The 19,074-nt window shown below is 43.8% G+C and overlaps 1 protein-coding gene across 1 annotated transcript in view; it reads left to right on the forward strand.

The window, feature by feature from the left end:
• The window catches only part of LOC121570745, a 257,249-nt gene that overhangs the window by 32,952 nt on the left and 205,223 nt on the right, over positions 1–19,074 (forward strand). The window contains 1 exon segment of the mRNA XM_045221082.1: positions 7,428–7,436. Within this exon segment, the coding sequence (XP_045077017.1) occupies positions 7,428–7,436 (9 nt within the window).

Genomic DNA, 19,074 nt, shown 5'->3' on the forward strand with positions numbered 1-19,074 from the left:
ATGATCTCTGCTTTCTATTTCCACAGGTGTTCATGGTCAGACATTGACTGAGTCTGGACCAGTGTTTAAAAACCCTGGAGAATCCAACAAACTGAGTTGTATTGCCTCTGGGTTCACATTCAGTAGCTACCATATGGCTTGGATGAAACAGGCTCCTGGGAAAGGATTTGAGTTTGTTGCCTTTATACACACTGGTGGATCGAGTCCATTCTATTCCCAGTCAGTCCAGGGTAGATTCACCATCTCCAGAGATGACTCCAGCAGTAAGCTGTACCTACAGATGAACAACCTGAAGAGTGAGGACACTGCAGTGTATTACTGTGCTGGGACACACAGTGAGAGAGAGTGGTGGGAGAGCTGTACAAAAACCACTTCCCCATTCAACACAAGAAGCATCAATACCCTCAGATTAATGTTGTAGAATGACAATGTTCACAAGAAAAACCATGAAAATACATTTTTAAATGATCATTATTGTTTTATTTTTTCAACATATTAGGATTACCAACAACGAAATAAAATATCTATGTCATCTATGTCCCATAATTGAGGCCTTTTTCTAACCATTCTAAAGGGTAAGTGTAGTCAAAAACTGTCAAATGATCACAGCCCCCACCCCCCTGCCATTTTCCACTAATATTGGCAGTTATTTTATACCTGTTTCACTATCTTATGCAAATATTACTTCTTGCTAGACTCCTCTTTCTCCCTCTACCTCTCCATTATATAAACTGTCTCTCATTGTGTGTCCCATAGTACGTCCCTCTGAGTCCTGGAGAGTAGAGAAGTGCATCTCCCACCAGTTCAGCTTCATCACAAACCATGTTCCCTGCATCTCTGCTGCTGTTACTGGCAGCTGGCTACTCTGAGTCTCTTTGGATCTGGGGGAGAAGACACATTCATGAAACTTGAATTAGACTGATATAATTTGACACTATTTGGAGCTTGTAATTATCTCTTCCTTCCTTCTCTTCCAACAGGTGTTCACTGTGAAGAACTCCCTCAGCCAGCCTCCATGACTGTCCAGCCAGGTCAACCGCTGACCATCTCCTGTAAAGTCTCATACTCTGTATCTAGCTATTGGACAGCTTGGATCCGACAACCTGCAGGGAAAGAACTGGAGTGGATTGGAAGCATATATACTGGAGACACAGTCTACAAAGACTCCCTGAAGAACAAGTTCAGCCTCACTTTAGACTCCTCCAGCAATACAGTGACTTTAACAGGGCAGAACCTGCAGACTGAAGACAGTGTATTATTGTGCCAAAGACTCACAGTGATACAAACCAGCAGCAGACCTGTACTAAACACTCACTCATCCCTTAAACGGTTGGAGTGATATGTATCTATCAGGAGTGGGCGATATTGACCTTCTTAATAAATAGAGGTCAAATCCACCCCATGGAATGATTAATTTAGTTTATACTAGATGGGTATCTTTGACAGGATATCAAAGAATGGGCTTGGACCAGTAGCGATTTTAGCATGTAAATCTTGGTGGTCTAATTTTTAAAAAAAGTTTTAGATGCATGCCAGCAAAGCCACAGCACAACACAACACTAAACAATACATTAATTGCACTATAACGGTGACAAACGGTGCCCACAAACTGTTAGGGCCTACATAAAGCTGTCCCAACAGTAGAGTCCCAACACCTTACCACTGCTACACCTGGCTATCAGAAGAGCCTTGTCTGGCAGCGAAATAGTTAATTCAGCCTCATTTACTGCCATATAAATAAACAGAGCTTATATGGCTGACTTGCTTTAAAAAATGTGGTTTCTACTGACAATTGAGATGTACAAATTATGTCGTAAGGGGATGATGAGCGGATAAGAGGTAATCCGTCATTTCGATTAAGACATTAATGAGCGAGCTAGGACACTTAGTCAATATAACTATTTGTTCAGCACTTTTGAAATGTACAGCGACAGAATACAGAACATGGGCCATTCTTACAGTATTCTCCCAGTACACCAAGTCAGAACCGTAGGATAAATAAAGGGGGCAAAAAAGCTGACAATGAAAGCTCTTACAATATTAAATGATGACATTTCTCTAAAACAAGCTATAGGCTACATGTGCACCACCAAGTCAGAACAGTAGGCTAAGTTATGAGGGGAAAAGGGACCAAATTATTAGGGTGAGGCACATGGGCTACTAACAGCTTACTACAGAACATACACTTAGTATAACCTTCTTAGTTACAGTACACATATCTCCCTGGCATATTACATGATGTATGCAGTATCCATTTTTGGACTCACCTTGTTGTGCATGCTCACTTGATCAGGAAGGTGGCGCGACGGTCCTTCGTGGACAAATCTTGTCATCAAACTTTGTCATCAAAGTCTGGCATTCTCTGGATTTCTGGTGCTTTCAATACAACTGGGAACATGGAAAAAAACAAGGTCTAATCCTGATGACATCACTGATCTTCAGGTCAGAGCTCTAGAAAGATGCTTGAGTTCCCGACTTGCAATTCCGAGTTGGAGCTTGGTTTTTTACGAGTTCCCAGTTGTCTTGAACTCACTGAAGTCTGTGATTTCCCAGTTCCGAGTTTCCAGTTGTTTTGAGCACGGCAGAAGTCATGCTGGATTGACAGCATGGCCAATGTTGAATGTTTATCCATTTAAGCTTGGAAAAGAGACCCTTAGACCCAGACTTGGATCACACATCCACTCCACTGAATAGCAGGCTAGTGATTGCTTTGCAATGCTTGCAGTTATCCACTGATTCCTTCCAAACCACTCATTGTTGAATTTTTGATTTCCAACTTGTTGTGGAATGTTTATGTCCAATGGCCGATGAGCACCGATACGTTTGATCTATAATTTCACTTCATTATTTATCTTCATATGACAAGGATTGAAATGGATTTGCCAGTAGATTCTCGACTTGATTCATGAAGATGACTGCTAGCTTGCTAGCTAAGAGTTTGAAAGTATGATGTTGACATGATCAGTCCAATCAAAGCTACGGTAGATATAACTTGATTTGATGTAATTATATTTGTGGCCAATGACCTTGAGCCTTCTTGGATGGGCACTTCTAATGTAACTCTATGGCAGCACCCAAGGGGCTTGAATTCATTCGAGCTCCACCCGTAGATTTTGCGGTGACGTAGTGTCCCCATGAGTGACAGAACACTGAGCCAATCACGGCGCAACTAGAGAACATTACCAACCCCTACACTCCATATTTTCCACTGGCTGCCCCACCACCACAGAAAGTACTGAGCTAGGCTGAAACACCTGCATTTTGGAGCTGCCTTACTCAAGAAAGCGAAAAAGAGTTTGTATGCAGCTTTATTAACTCAATGTTGTTGTTTTTTTTACATTGTTTGCAAAATGATGTGACACGTATTAATGCCAAAATAATATGCAAAACAGGGATTTTTAAAATGTATTATTATATATTTTATTTTAGCTAAACAGGTGGGGCTCACCTACCCTGAATGACAGGTCACCACTGTCTTAGACGTAATAGATCATGTATCTTTGCTGGGGGTTGGGGAGTAACTGATTCATGTCAACTATGCTCAATATATAGCTCCAACCTTCCACATAATATAACCACAAGTACCAACCTCACAAGTTCCATACTGTGGACCCTCACATTAAGACAATATGATAAGAGCTTCAGTATCCCCACCTCTAGAGTAGATCCCCTCACCTCTTCATCGCTCTATGTCAATGCAAACCAACCTCTGGTTCTTTCTTTAAGGATCAGACCATTTTTTTCAATTTCCGCCTAAAATGACATACCCAAATCTAACTGCCTGTAGCTAAGGACCTGAAGCAAGGATATGCATATTCTTGGTACTATTTAAAAGGAAACACTTTGAAGTTTGTGGTGATATGAAATTAATGTAGGAGAACATAACACAATAGATCTGGTAAAAGATCAAACAAACAAAATAACATACGTTTTCTATGTTTATTATTGTTGCATCATCTTTGACATGAAAAAGAAAAGCCATGCATTCAGATAGGAAGCTGGAGGTAATTTAGATGTTGTCTACAAGAGGGCAACAGTATATGTGCTAAGTTTCAGACTGATACCTTCAAGAATGAGGGAGCTACATTACATTTAGAATGAAGGCACCCAGGTGTCCCTCACGAGTTTGCCCAAACATAACTATAGAGAACATACAAAAATGCTATGGTAATAGAAAATACAAATGTACACACTCCCAGGAATGTCATACATGATGGATCATTAGCTTCCCTACATAAAAGGTACTAACAGGAGACGCGACGAGAATGCTGATCCAATGCCTCCCAACACAGAAGTTAACTATTTAAGATAAGGGCCAAGTCAGCAGCCAACACTGATCTAATGTCATTAGTAAACACACCACAAACCACACACAAAGATAAATATATATATTTACACACTATTTACAATTACAGTATTTACAACTCTCTCAGTCCTCTACACAAGATGGTGCTGCTGATGCCAAGTCCCAAAGCAGTCTCTTTCTGCCTGTAAAGCAGATGCTAACAGAAAAAGTATTGCAGGTGATGGGAGATTTCTTGTGAAGACACCTGGGTGACTTCATGCTAAATGTTTTGTAGCTCCCTCATTCATACACCTTATGGAACAGCGGGGACTGTGAAGCAACACAAACATAGGCACAGACACATGCATACAAACACACACACAATAACATATGCACTATACACACACGTACACATGGATATTGTACCTTAGATATGTGGCAGTGGTGGAGTAGGGGCCTGAGGGCACAGAGTGTGTTATGAAATCTGTGAATGTATTGTAATATTTTTTTAAATGGTATAAACTGCCTTAATTTTGCTGGACCCCAGGAAGAGTAGCTGCTGCCTTGGCATCAGTTAATGGGGATCCATAATAAATACAAATACAAATACAACGACACCTCCCTAATGTGCTTTTTTGGCCCTGAGGCACATTCATGTCAGCAGTTATGCATTTTGGCAGGTGAACAAAACTGGTGGCAGGAGTAGAGGGGTGAAAATGAAGGGGGCTGTACTTTCCAGTCATGTCCAGCTGAGGTCCTGGCTGCCTTTATAGGTCGAAATGTTGGTGGATGTGGCTCCACATCATATTCTAGCACAGTGTGCCGCTTCTGCGCTGGCTTCTTCCCACCTCTAGATTGCCGGGCTGGGGTATGTGTGGATCCAGAGACAGCAGCTGTGGTTGGACTGAATAAATGTAAAACATCAATAAGAATACTTTTACGGGTGAGCCCTGCATCAATACATCAAATAAACAACACATATCTACAAACATATATATTATATAGAGTAGGGGGAACACAATCACTGTGGTGAAGTGTGTGTACCAATGGTAAATAAGGCTGGTGAGGGGAGGACGGCTCGTAGTGGTGGCCGGGGCGGGGTGAGTGGAATGGTATCAAGCACATGGTTTTCGTCTGTTTTGTTTTGTTGCATTTACTCCATTCCAGCCATTCCACTCCATTCTGGGCCATTATTGTGGGCCATCCTCCCATCACCAGCCCCCACTGGCTTATACAGTGGGGGGAAAAAGTATTTAGTCAGCCACCAATTGTGCAAGTTCTCCCACTTAAAAAGATGAGAGAGGCCTGTAATTTTCATCATAGGTACACGTCAACTATGACAGACAAATTGAGGAAAAATAATCCAAAAAATCACATTGTATGATTTTTAATGAATATATTTGCAAATTATGGTTGAAAATAAGTATTTGGTCACCTACAAACAAGCAAGATTTCTGGCTCTCACAGACCTGTAACTTCTTCTTTAAGAGGCTCCTCTGTCCTCCACTCGTTACCTGTATTAAAGGCACCTGTTTGAACTTGTTATCAGTATAAAAGACACCTGTCCACAACCTCAAACAGTCACACTCCAAACTCCACTATGGCCAAGACCAAAGAGCTGTCAAAGGACACCAGAAACAAAATTGTAGACCTGCACCAGGCTGGGAAGACTGAATCTGCAATAGGTAAGCAGCTTGGTTTGAAGAAATCAACTGTGGGAGCAATTATTAGGAAATGGAAGACATACAAGACCACTGATAATCTCCCTCGATCTGGGGCTCCACGCAAGATCTCACCCCGTGGGGTCAAAATGATCACAAGAACGGTGAGCAAAAATCCCAGAACCACACGGGAGGACCTAGTGAATGACCTGCAGAGAGCTTTGACCAAAGTAACAAAGCCTACCATCAGTAACACACTACGCCGCTGTTATGATTTAACTGGATAAGAACCCAAATGCAGACAAGTACACCAAGCCAGAGAAGTTTTAACAGGTTTATTTACAATGTTCAAAGTCCAGGTTTCCAAATATATGGGAAGAGCAAGTCCAGGTACAGGGAGGGTAACAGATCCAGATCAGGGCAGGTGTGGTACCGTAATGTCCTAGTGTCCGTGGTGAGTCCAAAAGAGAGGTCCGGTAATGGAGAGCAGGATGGTGGTGGCAGGAGTGAAGCGGAGGCAGGAGTCAGGTTCCAAATATCTGTGGCACAGGAGAAAAAGTAAATAGAACAGACCAAAAACACAAAGAGCAAAAATAACCAGGTTGAGTCGGCAGCGAGACTAACATGGTCGTCTTGACTATGATCTGACGATGAGTGGTAAGTTTGACCGGGTCTTAAAGGCTGAGGTGATATGGTGAATGAGCTGCAGCTGGAACCCTGACTCCCGCACACCAGACTTCACTCCTGCAATCAAGGACAGACAGAGGGGAGGAGAGAGCAGAGAGAGCTACCTACCAGCAGTAGGCCTAACAGTACCCCCCCCTCTACGGACGCCACCTGGCGGCCGACGGGTTTATCGGGATGTAACCTATGAAACTCTCGGACCAGATCAGGATCCACAATGAAGCTCCTGGGCACCCAGGAACGTTCCTCGGGACCATAACCCTCCCAATCCACCAGGTACTGGAAACCACGACCTCGGCGGCGAACATCCAGAAGTCGCCGGACAGTGTAGACCCGGACCCCCACCCACGATCTTGGGCGGAGGAGGGGGACGAGAGGGCGGGCACAAAGGGCTAACCGACACAGGCTTAATCTGGGAAACATGAAAGGTGGAATGAACCCGTAGGGAGGCAGGAAGCTGTAGCTTAACCGCGCAGGGGTTAACAATAGACAGTATCTTGAACGGTCCTATAAAACGAGGCGCCATCTTCTTAGACTCCACCTTCAATGGAAGGTCCCGTGACTTCAACCATACCTCTTGACCAGGAGAGTAACCGGGGAGCCTGGGACCGGTGACGGTTGGCTTGGCCTCTGCATGTACGCCGAAGCTCGGGACAGAGCTACCCTGGCCTTCCTCCAGACCTTGAAGCAGCGGCGCATGTGGGACTGCACCGAGGGGTACCGCAAGTTCCCTCTCTTGGGAAGGGAACAGGGGAGGTTGATAACCCAGAGCACACAGAAAAGGAGACAAACCAGAGGAAGCGTTAGTCAAGGTGTTATGAGCATATTCCACCCAGGGGAGCATGGAGCTCCATGACCCAGGGTTAGACCCAGTGACACAGCGAAGTGCGGTCTCCATCTCCTGGTTCGCTCTCTCGGCTTGCCCGTTGGTCTGGGGGTGATATCCAGAGGACAGGCTGGATGTAATGCCCAAAGCTTTACAGAAAGCTTTCCACACTTGGGGAGACAAACTGGGGACCCTGTCAGAGACAATATCCGTGGGTAGACCATGAGAGCGGAACACATGTTCAACCAAAATATCAGCCGTCTCTCTGGCAGTGGGCAGTTTAGGTAGGGCCAAAAATGAGCGAACTTAGAAAAACGATCAATCACCGTAAGAATGACAGTCTTACCAGATGAGGGGGAAGTCCAGTGACAAAATCCATAGCGATATGCGACCAGGGCCGGCTGGGTATAGGTAGAGGTCGTAGATGACCAGCGCTGGCCTGGGTGGAGTTTTTACTTCGTGCACATACCGTACAAGCAGCAATGAAGGCTCGAGTGTCCGCCTCCATCGTGTCCCACCAGAACTTCCGTCGCACAAAGTCAAGGGTCCGCGAAACTCCAGGGTGACAGGTAAGGGGAGACGAGTGAGCCCACTGAAGTACCTGGGAGCGAGCAGACTCAGGGACAAACATCCGGTTAGGAGGACCCCTCCCAGGGTCAGCTTGATGATGTTGAGCCTGTCTAACAATCCCCTCGATGTCACATGTGATGACTGCAATACTGCAGGTAGGAGGCAAAATGGGTTCAGGGTTACTACCAGTATCAACAGCCGAATGAACACGAGACAGGGCGTCAGGCTTGACGTTGCGTGACCCAGGACGGTAAGACAGAGAAAAATTGAATCTCCCAAAAAATAGTGCCCACCTGGCTTGACGGGGGTTGAGCTGCTTCGCTGACTGGAGGTAAGCCAGATTCTTATGATCCGTCCAAACGATGAAGGGTTGTTCCGCCCCTCCAACCAATGTCGCCACTCCTCGAGAGCCAGCTTAACGGCGAGCAGTTCACGATTTCCAACATCATAATTCCTCTCTGCCTGAGAAAGTTTCCTTGAGAGAAAAGCACAGGGATGCAGTTTGTTATCTTCAGGAGAACGTTGTGACAACACTGCACCTACCCCAGTGTCGGATGCATCCACCTCCACGACAAACTGGCGGTCGGGGTCCGGCTGCATCAGAATGGGAGCCGAGGCGAAGCGATGTTTCAGTTCTTCGAACGCTGATTCGGCCCCTTCATTCCAAGCGAACGGTCGTGAGATGGAGGTGAGAGCGGTGAGTGGCGCCGCAATGCGGCTGTAGTCCTTGATGAACCTCCTATAGAAGTTCGCAAACCCCAGGAATCGTTGAAGTTGTTTTGCGGGTAGAGGGAGCTGGCCAGTCCCGTGACAGCAGAGATCTTAGCTGGGTCCATCCGCAGCTCCCCTGAGCTATGATGTAACCCCAAAAAAGAGGTCTCAGACACATGAAATTCACATTTCTCCATCTTCACAAACAGTTTGTTCTCCAACAACCTTTGCAACACCTGGCGCACATGCAGTTCATGTTCCTGGGAGGACTCTGAGAAAATCAAGATATCATCCAGATAGACAAAAACAAACCGATTCAACATGTCCCGAAGGACATCATTGACTAGTGCCTGAAAAACAGCAGGGGCATTAGACAACCCAAAAGGCATAACCCGATACTCAAAATGTCCCAAGGGTGTGTTGAAGGCAGTCTTCCATTCATCACCCTTACGAATGCGCACCAGGTGATACGCATTTCGTAGATCCAGTTTCGTAAAGATGGTAGCACCATGAAGGAGGGGAAAAGCAGAATTAATCAAAGGCAGAGAATACTTGTTCTTAATGGTGATGTTGTTAAGTCCACGGTAATCAATACAGGGTCTGAGGGTCTTATCCTTCTTAGCAACAAAAAAGAATCCCACTCCTACAGGTGACGAGGAAGGACGCATAATACCTGCCGCCAAGGAGTCCCGAATGTAGTTCTCCATAGCCTCCGTCTCCGGCCGGGAGAGATTGTACAGGCGACTGCTGGGGAGCGGGGCTCCTGGCTGGAGGTCAATGGCGCAGTCGTAAGGCCGGTGAGGAGGAAGAGAAGTAGCTCTGTGTTTGCAGAGAACGGATGCCAGGTCATGATACACGTCAGGAACAGCAGAAAGATCCATGGACTCCAGTGGAGGTTGAGGCACAGTACTGGCAGGAGTCTGAGCAGAACACAAACAATTCACATGACAAAATGTGCTCCATGAAACAATGCTACCTGTCACACAATCAATGTGTGGATTGTGTTTTATGAGCCAGGGGATACCAAGGACCAGGGGAGTCTGTGGGCAGTCGATAATATGGAATTGAATGTTCTCCTGATGATTTCCCGACACTCTAAGACAAACAGGAACAGTCTGATGGGTAATGCGGGTCAACAATTGTCCATTTAGACCCTTAGCCTGCAGCGGACAGTCCATAGGAACAGTCTCCAAATCCATTTGTTGAGCCCACTCTCTATCCAAAAAGCTTTCGTCGGCACCAGAGTCAATCAGCGCACTAACAGAGAAATTCTGGGACTGCCACTGGAGGGATGCCTGGAGCAGAATGCGGGGAGAAGAGGAAGAATCCGCTGCTCGGCTCACCAAAACTTCTCCCATTAATGATGAGCCGGCCCTTTTCCCCCGGACGAACTGGGCAGGAAGGAACGAAATGACCAGCTTCTCCACAATACAGGCAGACCCGAGCCTGAATACGACGTGCACGCTCCTCTGAGGACAACCGTGCACGACCCACCTCCATGGCTTCGGGTTCAGTGCTCCTCGTATCGACTCGGGAAGACACGGCTCTCTCCGTAGGGACGATGCAGGGAGGAGTTTGTTGATGACAGACAGGTTGCTTGGAACTAACACTCCTCTCCCGGCGGCGCTCCCGAATCCGATTATCCAACCTGATAGTGAGTGAAATAAGATTATCCAGCGTAGGCGATTCATCATATGACACCAATTCATCTTTTTAAGGTCTCAGACAAAGCATTGATGAACACTCCTTGTAATGCCTCGTCATTCCAACCACTCACTGCTGCTAAAGTCCGAAACTCCACTGCCATCTCCGCCACACTATGAGCCCCCTGCCGAAGAGAAAACAGCCGTTTCGCAGCCTCCTTGCCTCGTGCGGGGTGGTCAAAAACCTTCCTCATCTCCGTGGTGAAGGCAACGTAAGCGTTGCAAATGTCCGACTGACTCTCCCAGACCGCGGATCCCCAGGCACGAGCGGAACCGCTAGTAGAGTTGATAAGGTAGGCAATACGGGCTCTTTCTGAGGCGTAGGTGAGGGGCTGTTGTTCAAACACTAACGAGCATTGAGTCAAAAAATCGCCACAGGTTCCCATGTTCCCGTCATAGCGCTCTGGAGCAGGAACAAAAGGCTCTCTGATCTGGGCTGAAGGGGTAGTAAGGGCAGATACTTGATTGGAGAGTAATTGAACCTGATTAAGCAGCACCTGACTGTCCTCAGCAATCGTTTTAAACAGGGTATCATGTTGGCCAAGTAAAATGCCCTGATTGGCTATGGCAGTCCAAATCTGAGTGCACTCTGGGGTGGTATCCGAGCTACTGTCTGCTGGGTTCATCATGGTCAGATCATACTGTTATGATTTAACTGGATAAGAACCCAAATGCAGACAAGTACACCAAGCCAGAGAAGTTTTAACAGGTTTATTTACAATGTTCAAAGTCCAGGTTTCCAAATATATGGGAAGAGCAAGTCCAGGTACAGGGAGGGTAACAGATCCAGATCAGGGCAGGTGTGGTACCGTAATGTCCTAGTGTCCGTGGTGAGTCCAAAAGAGAGGTCCGGTAATGGAGAGCAGGATGGTGGTGGCAGGAGTGAAGCGGAGGCAGGAGTCAGGTTCCAAATATCTGTGGCACAGGAGAAAAAGTAAATAGAACAGACCAAAAACACAAAGAGCAAAAATAACCAGGTTGAGTCGGCAGCGAGACTAACATGGTCGTCTTGACTATGATCTGACGATGAGTGGTAAGTTTGACCGGGTCTTAAAGGCTGAGGTGATATGGTGAATGAGCTGCAGCTGGAACCCTGACTCCCGCACACCAGACTTCACTCCTGCAATCAAGGACAGACAGAGGGGAGGGAGAGAGCAGAGAGAGCTACCTACCAGCAGTAGGCCTAACAGCCGCCAGGGACTCAAATCCTGCAGTGCAAGACGTGTCCCCCTGCTTAAGTCAGTACATGTCCAGGCCCGTCTGAAGTTTGCTAGAGTGCATTTGGATGATCCAGAAGAGGATTGGGAGAATGTCATATGGTCAGATGAAACCAAAATATAACTTTTTGGTAAAAACTCAACTCGTCGTGTTTGGAGGACAAAGAATGCTGAGTTGCATCCAAAGAACGCCATACCTACTGTGAAGCATGGGGGTGGAAACATCATGCTTTGGGGCTGTTTTTCTACAAAGGGACCAGGACAACTGATCCGTGTAAAGGAAAGAATGAATGGGGCCATGTATCGTGAGATTTTGAGTGAAAACCTCCTTCCATCAGCAAGGGCATTGAAGATGAAACGAGGCTGGGTCTTTCAGCATGACAATGATCCCAAACACACCGCCCGGGCAATGAAGGAGTGGCTTCGTAAGAAGCATTTCAAGGTCCTAGAGTGGCCTAGCCAGTCTCCAGATCTCAACCCCATAGAAAATCTTTGGAGGGAGTTGAAAGTCCATGTTGCCCAGCGACAGCCCCAAAACATCACTGCTCTAGAGGAGATCTGCATGGAGGAATGAGCCAAAATACCAGCAACAGTGTGTGAAAACCTTGTGAAGACTTACAGAAAACGTTTGACATGTGTCATTGCCAACAAAGGGTATATAACAAAGTATTGAGAAACTTTTGTTATTGACCAAATACTTATTTCCCACCATAATTTGCAAATAAATTCATTAAAAACCCTACAATGTGATTTTCTGGAAAAAAAATTCTCATTTTGTCTGTCATAGTTGACGTGTACCTATGATGAAAATTACAGGCCTCTCTCATCTTTTTAAGTGGGAGAACTTGCACAATTGGTGGCTGACTAAATACTTTTTTCCCCCACTGTATATATAACCAAACGTTTTAGAACACCTACTCATTCAAGGGTTTTTCTTTATTTGTACTATTTTCTACATTGTAGCATACTAGTGAAGACATCAAAACTATGAAATAACACATATGGAATCATGTAGTAACCAAAAAAGTGTTAAACAAATCAAAATATATATTATATTTGAGATTCTTCAAGTAGCCACCCTTTGCCTTGATGATAGCTTTGCAAACTCTTGGCATTCTCTCAACCAGAATCATGAGGTAGTCACCTGGAATGCATTTAAATTAACAGGTGTGCCTTGTTAAAAGTTCATTTGTGGACTTTCTTTCCTTCTTAATGTGTTTGAGCCAAGCAGTTGTGTTTTGTTCAAGGTAGGGGTGGTATACAGAAGATAGCCCTATCTGGTAAAAGACTAAGTCCATATTATGGCAAGAACAACTCAAATAAGCAAAGAGAAACGACAGTCCATCATTATTTTAAAGACATGAAGGTCAGTCAATACGGGCAATCTCAAGAACTTTGAACGTTTCTTCAAGTGCAGTCGCAAAAACCATCAAGTGCTATTTTGAAACTGGCTCTCATAAGGACCGACACAGGAAAGGAAGACCCAGAGTTACCTCTGCTGCAGAGGATAAGTTCATTAGAGTTACCAGCCTCAGAAATTGCAGCCCAAATAAATGCTTCACAGAGTTCAAGTAACAGACACATCTCAACATCAACTGTTCAGAGGAGACTGTGTGAATCAGGCCTTCATGGTCAAATTGCTGCAAAGAAATGACTACTAAAGGACACCAATAAGAAGAAGAGACATGCTTGGGCCAAGAAACACAAGCAATGGACATTAGACCGGTGGAAATTGGTCTGGAGTCCAAATTTGAGATTTTTGTCTCCAACCGCCGTGTCTTTGTGAGACGCAGTGTGGGTGAACTGATGATCTCCGCATGTGTATTTCCCACCATAAAGCATGGAGGAGGAGGTGTTATGGTGTGGGGTTGCTTTGCTGGTGACACTGTCTCTGATTTATTTAGAATACAAGGCACACTTAACCAGCATGGCTAACACAGCATTCTGCAGCGATACGCCATGTGAGGGAAAAATTTACATGTAACATGTTTACCTGCTTTGTTTAACAAATAGTAAGACATTTCTGTCCTACTAATGCTGTGTTTTTGTAAAGGGATGGTTTCTACTCCAGCTCCCTGCAGCTAGTCTAGGTGTGTGGTCAAGGACAAGGGTTTTACTCGAGATAGGGGTATCTGGAGCTGACAATTGATTATGGATGGTTTGGTGATAAAACCTACAGCACACATTCCATAGAATGAGTTGGTGTTTGTGTAATGTAAGGTACCATGGAGAGATGGCTTGGGTATGGATAATGATGAGAAGAACCTTGTCTTGGGGGCCAAACTCTGGTTTCCATGCAATAAAAACAGTCTTCATAGCAAATGCTATATGGATGGGAGATACTCCTTTCTCCTATATCAAGTCTCACCTTTTGACTAATTCCACACATCTGCTGTTCGTCATGTAGACTGGGAGGGTGTATCGTGCTTTAAAATATCTATGTATTGTCTGTATGTCAGAGTTCTCAACCCAACAGTCAAGAGTGTTGGGTCGACCAGCTTCACTTATTACCTTATTAATAAGTTTTGAATAAAGTAATATCCTGATTGGTGATTGACCTTGTCTCTCCTCATTATTGATTAGAACTTCCACTACAGCCATCCCATCTGGTTTGGGCTTAGTGGGACTATCATTTGTTTTTTAACAGGACAATGACCCAACACACCTCCAGGCTGTGTAAGGGCTATTTTACCAAGAAGGAGAGTGATGGACTGCTGCATCAGATGACCTGGCTTCCACAATCCCCCGAACTCAACCAAATTGAGATGGTTTGGGATGAGTCGGACCGTAGAGTGAAGGAAAAGCAGCCAACAAGTGCTCAGCATATGTGGGAACTCCTTCAAGACTGTTGGAAAAGCATTCCAGGTGAAGCTGGTTGAGAGAATACCAAGAGTGTGCAATGCTGTCATCAAGGCAAAGGTTGGCTATTTGAAGAATCTCAAATATCAAATATATTTGGGATTTGTTTAACACTTTTTTGGTTACTACATGATTCCATATGTGTTATTTCATAGTTTTGATGTGTTCACTATTATTCTACAATGTAGAACATAGTAAAAATAAAGAAAAACCCCTGAATGAGTAGGTGTCCAAAAACGTTTGACCGGTAGTGTATATTATCAGGCTATTGGACAGCTTGGATTCGACAACCTGCAGGGAAAGCCCTGGAGTGGATTGGAAGGATATATACTGGAGACATCCTAGGATTCACTGAAAAACAAGTTCAGCCTCACTTTAGACTCCTTTAACGAGATAGTAACTTTAACATGGCAGAACCTACAGACTGAAGACACAGCTGTGTATTATTGTACCAGAGACTCACAGTGAAACAAACCAGCACCAGACCTGTACAAAAACTCACTCATCCCTTAACCTCTACGGCACGGTTGCCCAAACCTGCTCCTGGAGAGCTACCCTCCTGAAGGTTTTTGCTCCAACCCCAGATGTTACTAACCTGATTCAGTTTATCAACCTGCTAATTATTAGAATCTGGTGTGCTAGATTAGGATTGGAGCAAAAACCAACAGGACGGTAGCTCTCCAGGAACAGGGTTGGGCAGTCCTGCTCTACGGGATCAGTGTCACGTATACGGGATGGTTGAGCTAACATGCGCTAATGTGATTAGCATGACTGTTGTAATTAACAGCAAACTTTCCAGGACATGACGAGTAATGAGGAACAATTTAAACCACGTGTGAGAAGAATCTTCCAGAATGAACGCTAGCACGTTAGCGGAGAAGACAGTACCTAGAATCTTGGTCAAGGTAAGAATGGTGATTGATTGTATTCTATGTTTGTCTGTGTGGTTGTAGTCAGAATTTGATTTTATTAAATGTTTGTCTGTGTGGTTGTAGTCAGCATTGTAACATTATTAGTGATTGCTCCATATCCTCATTTTGTGCTCTTGAGTCTGAAACATATTGGCATGGCAGCTAAAGGTAAAAGAAGATGTTGCTAGCTAGCTTCTATGAACAGTAAAACAGGACTAGGTCAAGATGATTAACATTTTGCAAGGAGGTAAAGTTAGTTGGCAAAACACCAAGATATTTAACTATTGGTCAAGAACTTCGAATTTATCAAGCCAATAACTAATTAAGGTTTGCTGAGGAGTGCACACCACTTGAGCTAGCTAATATGCTAGCTAACCTGCTAGCTAAGTAATGCTTTGGTACTTGTGCACGACATCGTCTGAAATCACGTTGCAGCAGCATTTAGTGTGCCAATTTTTTTATTTATTGTGAGGTAAAAGTTAAAATGGTAAAAGTTCATGAATTTGCATCAAAACAGACATTTTATTTTCATTACATATTTAAGATCCAATGATTATACACCTAATCCTATGAGATTGGTGCTTTCATGCAGTTTAACAGTTTGCCCATGGCTGCCTCCATGTTGTAAAATTTGGGGCAAAGGTGACATACAGACTTATTGAAATGGGATGCAGAGTTCATTTTAGCACTTGAACAGTGTTACTTTGAATTATGGATGTCCATTTATCAATAAATGTAAAATTATTTGACAAAAATAAAAATAATTCAACGTATGTGTATATGAGTAGATGCATGCATAAGTCAATAGATAATTGAATCAAACATTTCATAATGAAAAAAATAATAATTGAATGACCTAAATGTATATTTACAGGTCCATGATGTTTGCCTACTATATTTGTGCTGCTTTGTCTACCCATTCAAAGGCTATATAGTGTTGGTGAGTACTGTTATCAGAGGTTGTTTTAATACCCCAAATAATTTAGCTCCGAATGTCAGTCTTTAAGTCTTATGGTATTTATGTTCTATTTTTTCAGTGTTGTGTGAATGTGGAAATGTAAAGGGGTGTTCAGAATTGGTGTCAAGTAGGTACCAACTTTTGCATCATTACAAGTCATAGCACCCACATTACGGCCATACTGTCCGTTACCAATGTACATACATTGACTTTCCATGCACATTTAAGACCTGGAATGCCTTAATTGTGAACCAAAGTAAAGTCCACTCAATAGAGGTTCATGAAAATCTCACAAACGTGACAATATTCAGTTGTCATCTATGTGATTGTAATGATTTAGCATCAGAAAATGATTAGTTTGTACACATCAACAGCCATCTCAAGAGTAATGAAACTATCACTTGTATGTTTGTAGGCTGTAATATTCAAACAAACATTAATGGTACCTTTATGGTACCTATTAATGGTACCTATTGAAAAAGGTGGTTGTCTTAGCACTGCTTATCAGCGTAAGCAGTATTTCAAGGAGAACTTCAGTGTTGTGGAGCCAACTCAATGCTAAAAAGAGACACACTTTCCAGTATGTCCCAATACTGAAGTCATTACAGAAACTTTTAAGTAGACGAGACATTGTTGATAAAGTAGTTGAGAGTCATTGGGGACAGCATCATATTCTATCACTAGTTTCTCTTCCTCTCCTGTTCCGTGCCACCATCATATTCTATCACGAGTTTCTCTTCTTCTCCTGTTCCGTGCCACCATCATATTCTATCACTAGTTTCTCTTCCTCTCCTGTTCCGTGCCACCATCATATTCTATCACTAGTTTCTCTTCCTCTCCTGTTCCGTGCCACCATCATATTCTATCACTAGTTTCTCTTCTTCTCCTGTTCCGTGCCACCATCATATTCTATCACTAGTTTCTCTTCCTCTCCTGTTCCGTGGCACCATCATATTCTATCACTAGTTTCTCTTCTTCTCCTGTTCCGTGCCACCATCATATTCTATCACTAGTTTCTCTTCCTCTCCTGTTCCGTGCCACCATCATATTCTATCACTAGTTTCTCTTCCTCTCCTGTTCCGTGCCACCATCATATTCTATCACTAGTTTCTCTTCCTCTCCTGTTCCGTGGCACCATCATATTCTATCATTAGTTTCTCTTCCTCTCCTGTTCCGTGCCACCATCATATTCTATCACTAGCTATTCTATTACTGTTTCATCTCCTCTGTCTTCCATTTTATTTCATTAGCTGCAGTTAGATGCACAATTTTTTTTATTCCCAACATTTATTATTCAGATTAAAGACTACCTGTCTTTTTTTTGTTTGCATGAATGCTGAATACAGTGATCAAATTGGCTAAGCCTAAAATGTAATCTGAATAGAATGGAAATCTTGGTTAGAACCACTTTTAATTTTAGCCTTGTAATAGGCGGTGTTCAAATATTACCATCAGTTTTTGATTTAGTTAACACTTAAAATGACTCCCGTCTTGATTTATTTCTGTCTGTATAATGCTCTTGTGCTTCATGAGCTATACTTTTTGTTATCTAGAGTCCCTAACTGTAAACACTTCATGGATTAATGATTCATTTTGTATGATTGACAAGTTTTGCCTTTGTGTCTTGTTCAGGGCATGGATGAAGAGTCCACCAAGGCAGCCACTGAGGACACTACTGTGAGGATTTACATTATCAAAGACCATGCCGAGAGTGAGGAACCAGAGGACACTGGGAATGTCCTTGAAGGCGTCAAGGTGCTGAAGGATCTGGGCAACGTAGCATTTGCTGTTGCAATGCTGTTTGGCCTCATGTATGCCATGAACCTCAGTTACCCTACTGAGCTCCACTACACCTTTGAAGTCTTTCAGAAGGTTTTTATGGAACTGAACGGGGAAAGACTTTCTAACAAAGCTGTTGCATTTAAAAACAGGCTGTTTCAGTGAGCTGTTTTGTTGTGTGTTGTGTTTCACACTGTATGTTTGACTTATGAACGTGTTAGATTGTTCACAAAAACTCTAAACAGAATGAGCATGTCCAAAGATGGAGCTATCGTGATTTTGTTAGATATTTTGTATGGTGTTTTGTATGGTGTTTTGAGTAGATGCCCTTTATTTTCTTTGCTGCTTATGGAAAAAGTTGTTCAGTTTCATTTTGTAGTGACCTTTAGTCAATATAATTAATATGTACACATACCTACCTCATTCTTGTCTATGTTACTCCTTTTGAAAAATAACTACCTCATTTTGTAACAAAATGCATTAGCTTTTAGCTTCAACTTCAACACCCTCTTCAACATTCTTTGTATTTCCACAGGAGTTCAGGGTCAGACACTGACTGAGTCTGGACCAGTGGTTAAAAAACCTAAAGAATCTCACAAACGGACATGTACAGCCTCTGGGTTCACATTCAGATCCTCAAAAGGTTCTACAGCTGCACCATCGAGAGCATCCTGACTGGTTGCATCACTGCCTGGTATGGCAACTGCTCGGCCTCCGACCACAAGGCACTACAGAGGGTAGTGCGTACGGCCCAGTACATCACTGGCGAAAAGCTTCCTGCCATCCAGGACCTCTATACCAGGCGGTGTCAGAGGAAGGCCCTAAAAATTGGAAAAGACTCCAGCCACCCTAGTCATAGACTGTTCTCTCTGCTACCGCACGACAAGCGGTACCGGAGCGCCAAGTCTAG

Source organism: Coregonus clupeaformis, chromosome 7, assembly GCF_020615455.1.
Source record: "Coregonus clupeaformis isolate EN_2021a chromosome 7, ASM2061545v1, whole genome shotgun sequence".
Lineage (NCBI taxonomy): Eukaryota > Metazoa > Chordata > Actinopteri > Salmoniformes > Salmonidae > Coregonus > Coregonus clupeaformis.